At 27.5% G+C, this 14,225-nt stretch overlaps 1 protein-coding gene across 1 annotated transcript; it reads left to right on the forward strand.

Moving 5' to 3' along the window:
• The first annotated feature begins 731 nt into the window (after positions 1 to 731).
• LOC119672249 (protein commissureless 2) lies at positions 732 to 12,903 on the forward strand. The gene is made up of 2 exons (XM_038083259.1): positions 732 to 1,432; positions 12,055 to 12,903. Exons 1-2 carry the CDS (start codon positions 973 to 975, stop codon positions 12,660 to 12,662), a joined length of 1,068 nt encoding a protein of 355 aa, XP_037939187.1. The 5' UTR covers positions 732 to 972; the 3' UTR covers positions 12,663 to 12,903.
• The last annotated feature ends 1,322 nt before the right edge of the window (positions 12,904 to 14,225 follow it).

Here is a 14,225-nt window from a genome sequence, read left to right on the forward strand (position 1 = left end):
CACAAAGACATAAAAATTGTAAAGATATGACGAAACGAAAGAATAAGATCATTTCATGCCTTAACAAAAACTCACTAAATTCAAAAAAAAACTTAATGCATACCAAAGACAGACAATTCAACAAAAACAAAAACAAAAAAACACGCAACCAGAATTGCTGTAAGTAAAGATACGGCCCAGAGGCAAATACATCATTTCCCAGAGTACAATTAAAGTAAAAGAAAAAAGCGGTAAAGAAATTTTAAAACGTTTGCTGGTGCGTAACCGAGCGGCAAATGAGCAAGGGCCCGATCCAAATGCTAGGCTATGATCAATGCAAACTCACGTACCCACAGAAAGAAAAGAACAGCACACAAACAGATATAATTACTCCAAGAAGAAAATTAGGTTCTGTTATGCGGCTACCTTAGCCAAAAAGAAACTGAAAAATGTTTCAACAAAAGCAGGTAGCTGAAGTAGATAACAGAGCGCACTCAAATTCAAAGAGAAATATTAATGATCTGCCTTGAATTTCGGAGAGACGTACATACAAACCTAATCTATTACAATTCTTCATAACACTAGCAACCAAAATAAACTAACTCAATCTACTATGCAATTTACTCTGAGCAATGAAGAATGAGCACAAATCTTATAGCTACTGTTGATCGTATCTGGTGCTGCTCAAATGTAAACAAAATATCTTTGAGATACGCATTTGTAAATAGCCACAAGCGGCAAAAAATAGTTTATACAGAGATTTCGTTGTAGACGGACGTGTTTTATTAAGAGCTAAAAAAGCGTAAGAAGTACTTTATGTTGAAATTTGAAATTCTTGTAGATCAAGTGTACGCAATTGAAGAGAAAGTCTTGCACAAATACCGCTAAGTGAATGCCATCGGAGAAGATACGTGTGCCAAGCAATAATTAATCATTAAGTAAATAAAAGGTGTCTGTATAAAATCAGCAGAATTTTTAATTTATAAGTATAAAATGGAAAGCGTAACGCGCTCATTTAATTACGAACTGCCGCGAGATATACAATTCGATAAATACGCACAACAAATACTGGAAAACAGTAAAAATATTGCAAATACCGCTTTAGAATCAACGCCCACCATAACGACGATTGATCCCACAACGGCCTCCAGCGATTTTCTACGCAAATTAGGCGCAACTCTTTTAAATTCAATACAACTTCAAACTCTTTCCAAAACTCCAAATACAGCAGCTAGTGGCAAAGTGAATATGGACATGGAGTTCACACCAAATCACGTTGCTATAGACTCATCCGGTTTTGATACCATTGATGAATTGCAAAAACAATTGGAATACGATAAATTCATGAATGAAGTCTGGATGGGTATAGTCTTGACATTGATCTTAATCACTCTGGTGTTTTGTGTTTGTTCCTGCTTTTTGTATTACCAGTTCAAGACATGGAAGAGAAATTGTAAGTATGAAAGATAATTTACTTGAAGTAAAAATACTTAAAAAAATTATTACTTATTTATTTATTAATTTTTTTTTTTTTTAATAAGTGAAGTGTGTAAATATTTGTGTATTTAAAATAAAAAATTTTTCCGGTTTTATTAAGTTATTAAATAAATATTTAACGAGATTTAAGTTAAATTTTGCTATGTTTTTTAAAGATAAGCATTAAATAGAAGAAACTTATGTGAAAGAAGGCCATGACCTAATTGTTATAAATATTTATTTTTATTTTTAGTAACATAATAATAAAATTAATTTAATAAAATTAAGTTGCTAATTTGTTGTCATGAAATATATACAATAAAATTTGTCGTGCAAGACATTTTACTACATTTAAACAATTAATAATGTGAAAATGATTTTTATATTAGTTTGGGAAATATTTAAAAAAATTAATAAAGAATATAAACTATATATACTATATCATTTTCTATGCTAGATGTTTTAATTTTAGCAGTGTAATGCTTTTTTCTTTTTCGTAACATTTTCGAAATTTTTAATCGGTAAATGCGGATACAATCTAGATTTACGATCTGCTAAATTTTGTTGCTCCAGGTCAACTAATCGAAAATGCCACAAGTAACGAAAAAAAACATGACTCTGCTAAATTTAAAAAATCTAGCATAATTAATTTATTAATTTTTTAAAATATTACGCAAAATATGTGATTTTAGATTTAAACTCACATTAAAATTCGATTTACCGGCTTTTCAGTTTATGCTCAATTAAGTGATCTAGTACAACAAATCTATTAAAGACACAGAACTCCGCTTCGCATGATGTCCAGAACTCAGTTAATTGCTTGTGACATAGACTAATTACTACATAGAGTTGAAATTTTTTTATTAACGTTTTAATACCACTTAAGTTCGGTAATGGTAGTGATATAATAATTTTACTAGTAGTGAGCTAGAATATTACTTTCTTTCCTAAAGTCTCTTTTTAAAATTTTTTATATTAATCTATTTCATTAAATATAACTACTACTTCTTATGAATAAATATAAAGTGCAGTTGCATTTTCCGGTACAACAATTGTTAAATTATTTAAAACAAATTAATTTGTTTAAAACTTTAATATTAATTATTAAATGTAAATATCTTAAATATATTTTCATTTTTAATATGAAAGTCATTTTGTTTGTGTCAAAACCATGTCTGCACTTATAAAATTATTATGAAATTTTTATAACTCTCTTTTATTGATATAATTTTTTTTTCGACAGTGTTAAAATTTTTTAAATAATTTTTATACAATACGCCACAAATTGCTCTTTTCATCAAAGGTTACCAACCTACAATCTTATCAAATCCCAACAAATATATCTAGCTACATATAAATACATATACATGCATAAACATAAATATTTAATCGAATTAGTTGAATATTTATGGGATCTTGGCAATATGGTCTTGTGCTTCATTCTTCTTCCATTCTGAAACCGCATGAAATTATCTAAAGCGACAATATTTGTTTACAGATTAAAGGTGCGATTGTTAAATTGAAGTTGATAATTAAATTGGTCGCAAATATTGTGCACATATACTGCATATATTCTTGATTAAAGTATACTGTAAAAAAAAAATTTTATAAACAAATATTTAAGTTCATTTCATAAAAATTCAGTACATTAACTTTAGCAAGTATTTTTTACATGTTTTTGGTGTTAATTATTTAAATTTAGACGCATTTGTCATAGAAATACAGATATTCCTTATACAACGTATAAATCCTAATCTTTTCAAAAAATCATTTTAACTTTTTTTGAATATTTTTTTAAATAACACCCAATATTTTTTAGTTTATAATTGACATTCATGGATATTTATTTATCATGGACTTCTTGCAAAGAATCTGGAGATATATGTAGAGCACTTATTGATATACACTTCTATCTAACTAAACGTTCATAAACGTTCTAACATTCATAATTTATTTCCTTTCAATAAACGTTCACAGATACTGATTCTTCATTGGCTATTGTTGCTAAGTATTTTAAGATTTATATGTGGCACTTACTTATTGATATTATATATAAGTGAACTCATAATCATAATAAATTATTACTTTTCAATTAGTGTTTGGTGAGTCTGATTCATCACTGACTGAAGTCGTGAAAAATTCAGATTTATGGGTAGCGCTTAGTAATACCCTCTTCAAACTAAGCTACCTACCTCTTTTTCAGATTATAATTGTTAAAATTTTTAAATTTAACAGAAAACAATCTGTCCTAGTAATAGATATAAAAAAAATCCAAGTAATGGACACTACTTTGGAGTTTTTATATCTCCTTTTTAAGAAAAAAGTTTTAATTCATTTTATTAATTTCAATCAATTTTTTTATTATATATATGTTGTTGTTGTGATTTGAGTTATTGAGCTATTGCGCACTTTTACTCTTTTGTGGCTGGGGGGCTTATCCCTGCCCCACACTAAACTTTAACTATACTAGAATCATTATCATAAAGAATAGAGTTAGCATATTTAAGCAAATTATTAAACCAGGACTACTCTATGGCAGTATAGCGTTTTGCCAAGCGCCAAGCTCAACTTTAAAAATTCTTCAAAGAGGGCAAAATATTGCCTTAAGAATACTGGTTAACGCCCCATGGTATGTAAGAGGAGCCGATATCCACAGAGATCTGAGAGTCGATTCAGTCGAAAAATACATTAAAGATCATGCTCTGAAACTGTTCAATACAATTGACAGTCACAATAATCCAACACTCAGTATCCTAAAAATACAGCGAAATTTGATAAACACAGGCAGATACAAGACAATCAGTCATCATATTATATAAGCCCCGTAAGCCCGTATTTTAGTGTGACTTAAAACTGTCCACAGATAAAATAGAGTAAAGGTGCTGATTCACCAACTCAGACATCTGAATATCAATATTAATATTATCATTTATTTATCTTCAAACTGATGACGGACCGTAGATCAAAATATTAGGCCCTCAGGCGTGAAGTGCAGAGACGAGTACCTAGGCAAGATCTCACTGAAAATTTCTCAGCATATTGTATATTCAACGTATGTTATCAATATGTTAAATTCTGCTAAAATTATTTATATTTGTGCTATTAAGAATATACTATATTTAATGCATCTTATTAAGATTTATAAAATATTCAAATATGAATTATATACGACAACAAACTTCTTTAAAACACAACTGTCTTATACTTTTCTTGGGCTTTGGTACAGTAAGACTTTTCTGACCGCAGTACCGACTGAATATATTGCAATAAATGCTAATTATAAATAATAATTCTTATTTACATTTTTATTTAATAATAAAAGTTAATTAAAACTGGCCTTCAGAACTATGAGTTTTGAATTATGAAATATATAAATAAAAATTATAAAATAAATAACACTTATTATTTTAATTGTTATTTAAAACTTGACCTGAAGCCCGGTTAAGTTATAAATAGTTAATACTATTTAATATACCATAAACATATATTAATAATTCATATAAATTTGAAAGTATACTGATCTTAAAAAGTAAATTTTTCAAAACAAATTAAATAACAGTAATTAACATTAGCATAATATTATTAAACATTAATATTTATCATAATAAAAAATATTCTACGCACCAGTATGCAAAAATATTTAAGAAAATGAATATAAATTGCACAAATCAAATGAAAAGATCAAAAATTAAATATTTTAACAATTTATAAGTAAATTAAATAATAAAGATATTTTGAACTGATTTAATTAAAATGAAATAAAAATATTTAATACTGATTTGATATATAAATTTGAATTTTGTGTGTGGTCTACCGATCAAACAAATTTTGTTTACAATATTTTAAAAAAATTTTTATTACTGTTATCTATTTCTGGATATCAGTTAATAAAATATGTGATATTTTAATAAAATATCAAATAAATAAAAAATAATATAATTTAAAAATTTTAAATAAACAAATAATACGTCAATGTATCGGTATCTATACAAGCACATATATATTATATATTGATTGGTATCTATATATTTTATTTTGGCTGATTAATGATGCGTTAACTTTTGATAAAAATTTTACTTTTAATACTTTTCTCCATATATTATTAATAACAAAGTTTCAATAACTATTTTATGCATCACTACTAAATATATTAAAAAGATATGTATATGAGTTTGCTTTTGCTTGGATCATTTTGCATTATCCATATTAGACTGTAACCACAAAATAAACAATAATTTCCACACAAAAGAAGACATCAAAATTAGTTGAAATGAAAACTGAATATAATTTGGGGACTCACAAAATAATAATATGCATATAAAAATAATATAATACGCTTGATCAACAATATAAAAGGGTTATTCATTCCAATTGAAAAAAAATTAAAAAATACTTACAATGCACAAAAGAAATATGAATAAAAAGTATCTTACTAAAAATATCTTAGTAGATAATTAAAGAAACGTGCATTATTGGTATCAAAAAAAAAAGCAATAAAAATAATATTAATTTATTTGTTAAATATTAATAAAAACATATTTTTTTAAATGTATTAAAATTTTGAGATTTCGATCTCATTCTTTTCACATCTCACATTAGTTTCTCGGACTGCTCTAATGATGCTAAAGGACATCACAATATTTGGTGCATATGTGCGAAAGAACCACTTATCGCCAATTCGTCAGCAGTATTCTTTCCATAAAAACAATGTAAAAAAATATCTTGCACAGGATAAATATAGCTCTGTAGTTAAATTTGATCATTTTCTCTTCCATACAATATAATACTATAAAAGGTCCTTAGAGTTCCCGATTAAAAAATTATTATGTTTGGGATTAGTGAAGTAATAATTGTTAAGAATTACTCACTATAGCTAATTCAAACATTAACACATCGGGCGATTATTTATCTATTTAGAACTCGTTTTTGTAATTATCATTATTTTATTCAAATATAGACAATCGCTTAATGTAATACAATAATTTTTCATTTTATATTATTGAATAATCAATAAATTATTTAAATTATTTCATTAATAAAATTTATTTAATTACAACCTTTTAAAATGAATCATATAAATTATAAACTCAATTTTGAAAAGGAATACATTGAAAACCGTTTAAGTTAATAGTTAATTAACACTAATTAATTTTAAATAATTGCTAATGGCACAACCCAAGGTCCAGGTATTTAATTACTATATATGAATGTGATTAAATGGTTTTATTATCACAAATAAATACAACTCTACCTAAATTATTAATTGATAATTAAATTGGTCTGAAAAATATAATTAGGAACTATTTTTATTTAATTTAATATTTATGTTTGTTCCAACTGACGCCTTGAAATATATATATTCTTGCACTTTTTAATAAATTCATTAGGGGTTTTTATATTGAACCTTGGACCTTGCGAAGTGATTGCAAGGTACCCGAAATGCAAGAATGCTATACTAAAATTGCAAGAGTGCAAGAACATGTCTGTTGCAGAATTGCAACATCAAAAAGAAACAGCTGTTTTTGCAGCATCTCACACAACATGATTGCAAGATTGCAAGCCATTGCAAAAAACTTTGTGCGTACAAGGTCAAGCAGTCTGTGCATTTCGTGCAGCTTGCAATTACTTTGCAAGACGGAGTGGGGTATTCACTCTAGAGTAGTTCTAAAAAATGTGAATTTCATTTAGAAGAAATATTTAAATAAATAGATAAGATATGTCATTAGCTAATAAGATATGTGTATATAGTTAATATTTTATGTATAAATTCTGAAGCGCAGAAAGCGTTCCAATATAAAATTTTAAGAAATGTAATAACTATTTTCTTCTTAACTTTTTCTTGTTAATTTAATGATTTAATTAATTTTATTAACAAATTTATTATTTTTTGCGATATTGCACTTACTCTTAATCAATGATTTTCGAAGAAAGTTCTGACATTAAAGTTGAAGTGACATTAATCCGATTTCTGTGATTTTAGAAAATGCTAATAAACTGAGCCAGGTAATCAATTCATGAATTTTATGTTACTAGTTTTTAAGTATTTCAAATATTTTATATCTATATATAATTAAATTAATTCTATTCATAAACAATAATCACACTAGCCGTGTGCTACAAATAAAAAAAATAAGTTGTTTAGTATTTTTTGCAAAATTTGCATACGTACATTGTGACCGAAAAGTTTTCGGAAATTCTCATTTAAAATTCGCGCGCTGTATATTTTTCGATATTTTAAAGTTTATGTAGTTTGGCAGCACTGTCCTTAATTACTATGCCAAAAATGAGCGCGATCTGTCGGACAGTTCGTTTACGGCAGCTGTTGAAACCAGTTCACCTCAGTAGTGCGTTGCGAAAAAAACAATGGAAAAAAATATTGAACAAAGAGTTTGCATCAAATTTTGTTTTTCGAACGAAATTTCGTGTGCAGAATCGTTGCGAATGCTACAAAAGGCTTATGGGGAATCAGTTTTATCGAAAACTCAAGTTTATGAGTGGTACAAAGCCTTTCAGGACTGTCGTACGACCGTCGAAGACATGCCGCGTTCTGGACGACCTTCGACCTCTACCACCGACGAAAACATTGAAAAGGCAAAGGAAATCGTGTTCAAAAATCCTCATGTGAGTGTTAGAGAGATAGCACGAGAGCTAGGCATCGGTCGTGAGATGGCTCGTTTGATTTTGGTGGACAATTTGTGTATGCGACGTGTCAACGCCCGGCTTGTTCCGATTCACCTCAATTTGTTCAACATTATCAACGATTTTAAGGCCAAACATTCAATAAATACCATCGAACAGCCACCGTATTCACCTGATCTTGCACCGTGTGACTTTTTCCTGTTTCCCAACCTCAAATTACCACTCAGAGGAACGCGTTTTGAATCCATAGAAGACGTAAAACAGAATTCGCAGAGGGAACTCAAAGCCATACCGGAAAGCGCCTATAAAAAACGTTTTGATGATTGGAAGAAACGTTGGCATTTGTGTATCGCTTCTAATGGAGCATATTTTGAAGGAGATAAAATAAATATTGATGAAGATTAAGAATTTTGCGTTTTATTTAAAATTTCCGGAAACTTTTCGGTCACAATGTATATGTCTATAAATTATTTTTTTATATACAAATCACGTTTTTGTTAGTTCAAATATGGTTTTAACTGCAAAAAACACAGAAGATTTAGAAACGTGACCGGCTTTTTTAATATTTTTCATTTCATATGAAAATACTTTTCAGAAAATAGTCCGGCTCGATTTGACTTTGTTCGGTTTGGCTCAGTGCTGACATTTACAAGTTCTTAGAAGATGTTGGCAAAATGTCAAGAAAGATAAAGTTTCATAATAAAATAAAATAATTTTTTTAAACTAAATATCTTTACTTAAGATTATATAGAATTTTAAATGTTAGAGGTACATATATATGGTATATATGTTTAAGTATAAGTAAATTTCATCATATGTAGTATATATGATAAATAACCTTAATAAAACATAGATATTTTCATTATATATTTATAAATATTCTATATATGTATATCGGAATTTTATTACTTTACAATAAAATATTAACATATATTTATGTCATATATATACTTACTTTTATATAAGTTCAGTAAACGCTTTCAATTTTTTTCAAATGATAAGTAATAAATTACGCAGAATATTTCTTTCTAAGTAGCATAGGATTTTTTAATCCAAAAAACAAAAAATTTTGTAATTGAGGGATAGAGCAGTTTCCCTACACAAAAAAAAAAAATTTCGGGTTCTTGCAAGAAGGAAACATTTTCTCATTTATGATTTTTGATTGGAAATGGAAATAAAATCTTAAATATATTTTTATATTAAATATACATATTAAATATATAAGTATCTATAAGTACTTTCAAAACACATGTGTTTAATTACTAAAATTTAAAATATATAATCTAAATATACATGAAATTAAATTATGTTTACACTTATCTTACCACTTTATCACATTCTTACAAGTTTTTCTAGTTAAGTACAGTAGTCGAAACATAGCATTAAAACTCTTTTAATTGATCTTGCAATACTTAATATGACACATATGATAAAAAACTGGTACTTGTATTTACAACGTATCTCAGGGTTTTCACTTTTTACTATTTCTTTACTACTTTTTTCACCAATTACAATATGCATCCAGCTTAAAAAATGCTAACGTCAGATATGTATATATGCTATATATATGTATATGATTAAATATATATGAAAATATATATGATTAACTTAATTAATACAGATGTAGCAAAACAAGAAATTCACTGAATTAACTTCTTTCAAATCAATATGTAGACTTAGACGCCGATAGCTTTTAACTATCTGAATTATTAAATAGACTACGTCTCGCAAAAACATACGTTATTACTATCAATTTGAAATTATATATTTTACTTATTTTGTAATAAGTGGGCCTAACTTTATTTATATTATATGAAGAAATCCAAAATTAACCTAAATAAAGACAAAATGCACTAATGCACTAAAAAAAAAATAATAATCAGTTCTCTTAACTTGACCGATTTGCTGATACCGTTAGTATTTAAAAGAAGAAATTTTACGATATATTTAAATATGTTCAATAAACTAATAAATCTTACTATAAATTATACACATATCTAGTATAATAATTTGTTTTAAAACGCATAATATATACTCGAACTAAAACATTTCTCTGATTGGTATTTTTGATGAGATTCAATTTTTTTAACTATCTTCATAACCACATACAGACTATCAGCAAATAGCAGCATATTTGACCTTTTGAAAAACTCTTCTAGTTTTATTATATTTACCCAGTTATTGTGATTACACATCGTTACTATGAAAATATTCAGGAAATAGACTTCTTTCTATGTACGCATATATGGTATAACCAAATAATAATCTTTGTTAGTGTTACAAAACTTTTAGATTGCCTGACGTTTAAACTTATCAGTAAATATATTTTTTGCATAATGTAATTAGGTATAAACAAACTTATAATGTAATTAAAAATAAGCATGAAAATCAAATGTTTAAAAATACTCAGTATTCCAATAATTACTCTTTATTAATTTATTACAATATTCGTAAATTTAGTCCGGGGTATTAAATTGTTTCCTAAATAATTCAATTAAAATAGGCAATGTCAGATTTTTCTGTTATTTATACCCGATTTTATTCTTTGCAATTTTATTGTACGTATGTCCAGAAATAGTATATACAGTCAAATTCATTAGCATAGGGACCATAACTCCTCTTCTAAGTAAAGGAACTTTCTTATCGGCCGATAGTTGGACTCACTACAAACACTTATTTTTCGAAAGTCCTATTTACTATGTATTTTGTTAAATTGACTCCACTAATAAGTAATCAATATTTAAATTATTTAAGAATATAATACAAAGATGATAAAGCTTTATATGAATGACATACATATATATATAAATATCTAACATACATATATGTATATATACATACTTATACAATATATATATAATGTTTATGTATAATATACATAATATATATGTGTCTATACATATATATATATATAATATAGGGTATATCTAATAATTCTAATAACTCTTTAATAGTTTTTTAACATTAAATTTATTACTGTTAATTTATTAATGTAAAATAAGCTACAAGTTGCTTTTCTTGCTATTGTTTTTATATAAATTATATTTATGAGATACTTCATCTTTTGTACTATAAGCGTTTCTATCCTGTTTAAAAAAAAAATTTAAATTAGTCTGAACAATAAAGTCTCTACTTTTATACTTCATGATAATTACTAATATCTATATATAAAATTAGAAATTATTTTTTCAAATATCATACAATATATGTATTTTCCATTTGATTGTCATTTTATGACTGTTGAAATCAAACATTTTACCTTATCTTGTGTTCAAAAATTTTGAAAAACATGATTTTGATAAAACACTTCAAAAATTATATCTTATTCAAAATTTCTTGTCACAACAATGAATCATCGCTTAGTTTATCAAACTAAATTGCATCCAACATATTATTTCCTTAGTTGTTTATATTCGTGAAAAAAAAAATTATTTTCTAGCATATATATAAACAAACTTAGGAAAATATTGCTCTCAACTCGCTATTTTGGTTGAAACTAAGCAGAATCAACATTTTGGTACTGCTTGCAACACTAATCTCACGTATCTTAAGCAAACCTAAGCAAAGGAAACTTGCCACATTCTGACAAATTTGCACAGATGACAGCTGTCATTTTAGTACAAGAACTGACAAGCTGAAGACAAGGTTGCTTTTCTATTTCTCATTTCTATTGTTTTGAATTAAAATCATCACAAACATTTTATTTTGAATGATAAAACGTGCTACATAATCACCAAAAATTTATGAATCAGAACTAGCTTGATAAGACAAGCAAAATATACAAATGTAGAATTAAAATTAAAGATTAAATTATTTAGCAAACGAAACTCATTAAACAAATACACAAATATTTTAAATTAAAAAGAAAAAATAAATTAAAACTTTTATATATTCCAACAAATGAATGAATGACTTTACTCACGTTTCACTTTTATTCTCTTCTTGTTTTTTATTTGATAGATCACAACACAGTTCAACAAAATCAACATGATATTGAAGCTGTAAAATTACATCCCAATCTGGATGATCCAGTCCCAGAATACACATTAGTGTCCGGTTTACCCTCGTATGAAGCAGCATTGGAACTTTTGCACAAAACCCCACAATCCTGCTTAATCGTTTATCCAAGCGTATATGAAGTATTTAATGAAAACGAGAAAGCAGCAACAACATCACAGAAACAACAATTGCAATATCTTGATGAAGTAACCGCACCATTGATGTCAGCAACAACAGTCTCAACCGCAACAACAACAACATCAACAGTAACATCAGCAACAAATCCAATTGTAACCAAATCACTTGTTACATCAACAACTATTCCAAGTTATGCCGAAGCCCTTAATATGAGAAATGTCACTGTGACAGCTGTCAATAAAAAATCAGTGCAGCAAGTGTTGCAACAAATTACATCAATAGCACCAACAACAATAGCAGCAGCAACAACAACAACAACACCCAATGAAACCACAAACTTGAGACCAACAGCAACAATTACGAATATCGCATTTGATGCAGTGCCAAGCTATGGGGACACTTTACTTGCCAAAGCATTTGACAAATGTTAATTGTCGAGAAGAAAGCAAGTCAACAGCATCCATTTTCCGCTTTCATCAAACTGTGATATTTTTTAGATGCATTAAATTTATTCTCATTTTTTGCTGTGTTTTGCAGAAATTGTTCTAAAAATTGTTTTAGCCACATTTTCTGTTTTGTGATAAAAAATCATTCATATTCATGCAGTTAACTTAATTTAAAAGTAACCCTAAAGAAATATCCTAAATGACCATTAAATTATAAGTTCAATATAATTATAATTATATTAATATAATTTATAAATTTATATTACCTAATTTAACCTAATTAAATACTTTTAGTTAAGTATTAGTATTAATTTCTTACTAAATGATCTAATTATATTGCTTTAATAACTTAAGTCTATTTTATAGACATTATGTTTATGTTAACTAGTTTTAATTAAAGTCAAAGTTAAGTTTAATTTTTATAAATATGAGTTAAAAAGAAAAAAAAAATTTTTACAAATATATAAAAAAATAAATTATAAAATATTTAAAAGTAATAAATAATTTTTTTATTTTTTATTATAATATCATTAGCAATGCAAAAATACGGGTTTATATTGCACCTTACTACAAACGTAATAGGCGTATTTAGTCTGTCTTGCAAACTCATTGCAAGGTGCACAGATTGCGCGAGCTTGTAATGAACAACAACAAAATACACGTATACTTTCTCGCAAATATTTGCAATCTTTTTATATCTAAATCCGTGCGTATATACCCCCTTAAAAACAACACCAAAAAGAAATTTACTTTCTGAATAAAAATGTGTTATTGTATATCAAGAACCCTGATGAGATAGTCAGGCCATTGTGTGCTATGGTAATCTAATATAATGTCATATAATAATAAAAATGATCAAATAATAGAGCACACCTAAACCACTGTTGCCAGTTCTAGTAAGGTATCCTAAATCTGTTGTGAAGCCAACCATTGACGGTTGTACCTAATCTGAAACACTAAATAGTCACATCAGTACAAAAACAAATTGTCTATTTACTTACGCGTTCCCTATTTGATCTGGCGCAACCTCGATGCAAATAGAGCGCCTATACATTGTTAAGAAGAAAATCCTTTGTAAAACTAACGGCCATCATCACTCCTGTCGATCTCTTTACTCCACCGATGAAGGAAACAATCTTACCCTCAGGTATTCTTCACACAAAAGAACTTTTCATTGATCTTCTTTAAGTTCTGTTTCATGGGCCTCTTAAATCCCTCGCACTCTACTTCAACAAGATGGATCACTACCACCATTCAATTCCACTGTACTACCGCGTATATCGTAATCCGCACGGTAAAGTATACTTCCAGTCTTCTGTTAATGCCCATCATCGCCTATAATTGACGCTCATTATATTGTCACTTCTAGCTTAAACAAACCTAAAAATTAAAATACTAAGCTTCTGACATCTTTACTACCTGATTACTGGAATGCGATTTCAGCTAGATGTCTTTTACAGGCTAATGGCAGAGATATTCTCAACTCGTTCCTTAGAGATGATTTAAGCGGTATTGAGTAAGGTGAACGATCCCTTTTGTTGAAGTAGA

The sequence above is a fragment of the Teleopsis dalmanni genome, chromosome 1, assembly GCF_002237135.1.
Source record: "Teleopsis dalmanni isolate 2A chromosome 1, ASM223713v2, whole genome shotgun sequence".
NCBI lineage: Eukaryota > Metazoa > Arthropoda > Insecta > Diptera > Diopsidae > Teleopsis > Teleopsis dalmanni.

What these genes read in the sequence shown, in the direction of transcription:
- LOC119672249 (XM_038083259.1), top strand. Translation starts at nt 973, where the DNA reads ATGGAAAGCGTAACGCGCTCATTTAATTACGAACTGCCGCGAGATATA. An exon ending in CAAGACATGGAAGAGAAATT is followed by an intron (nt 1,433 to 12,054) that starts GTAAGTATGAAA and finishes TTTATTTGATAG; the next exon opens with ATCACAACACAGTTCAACAA.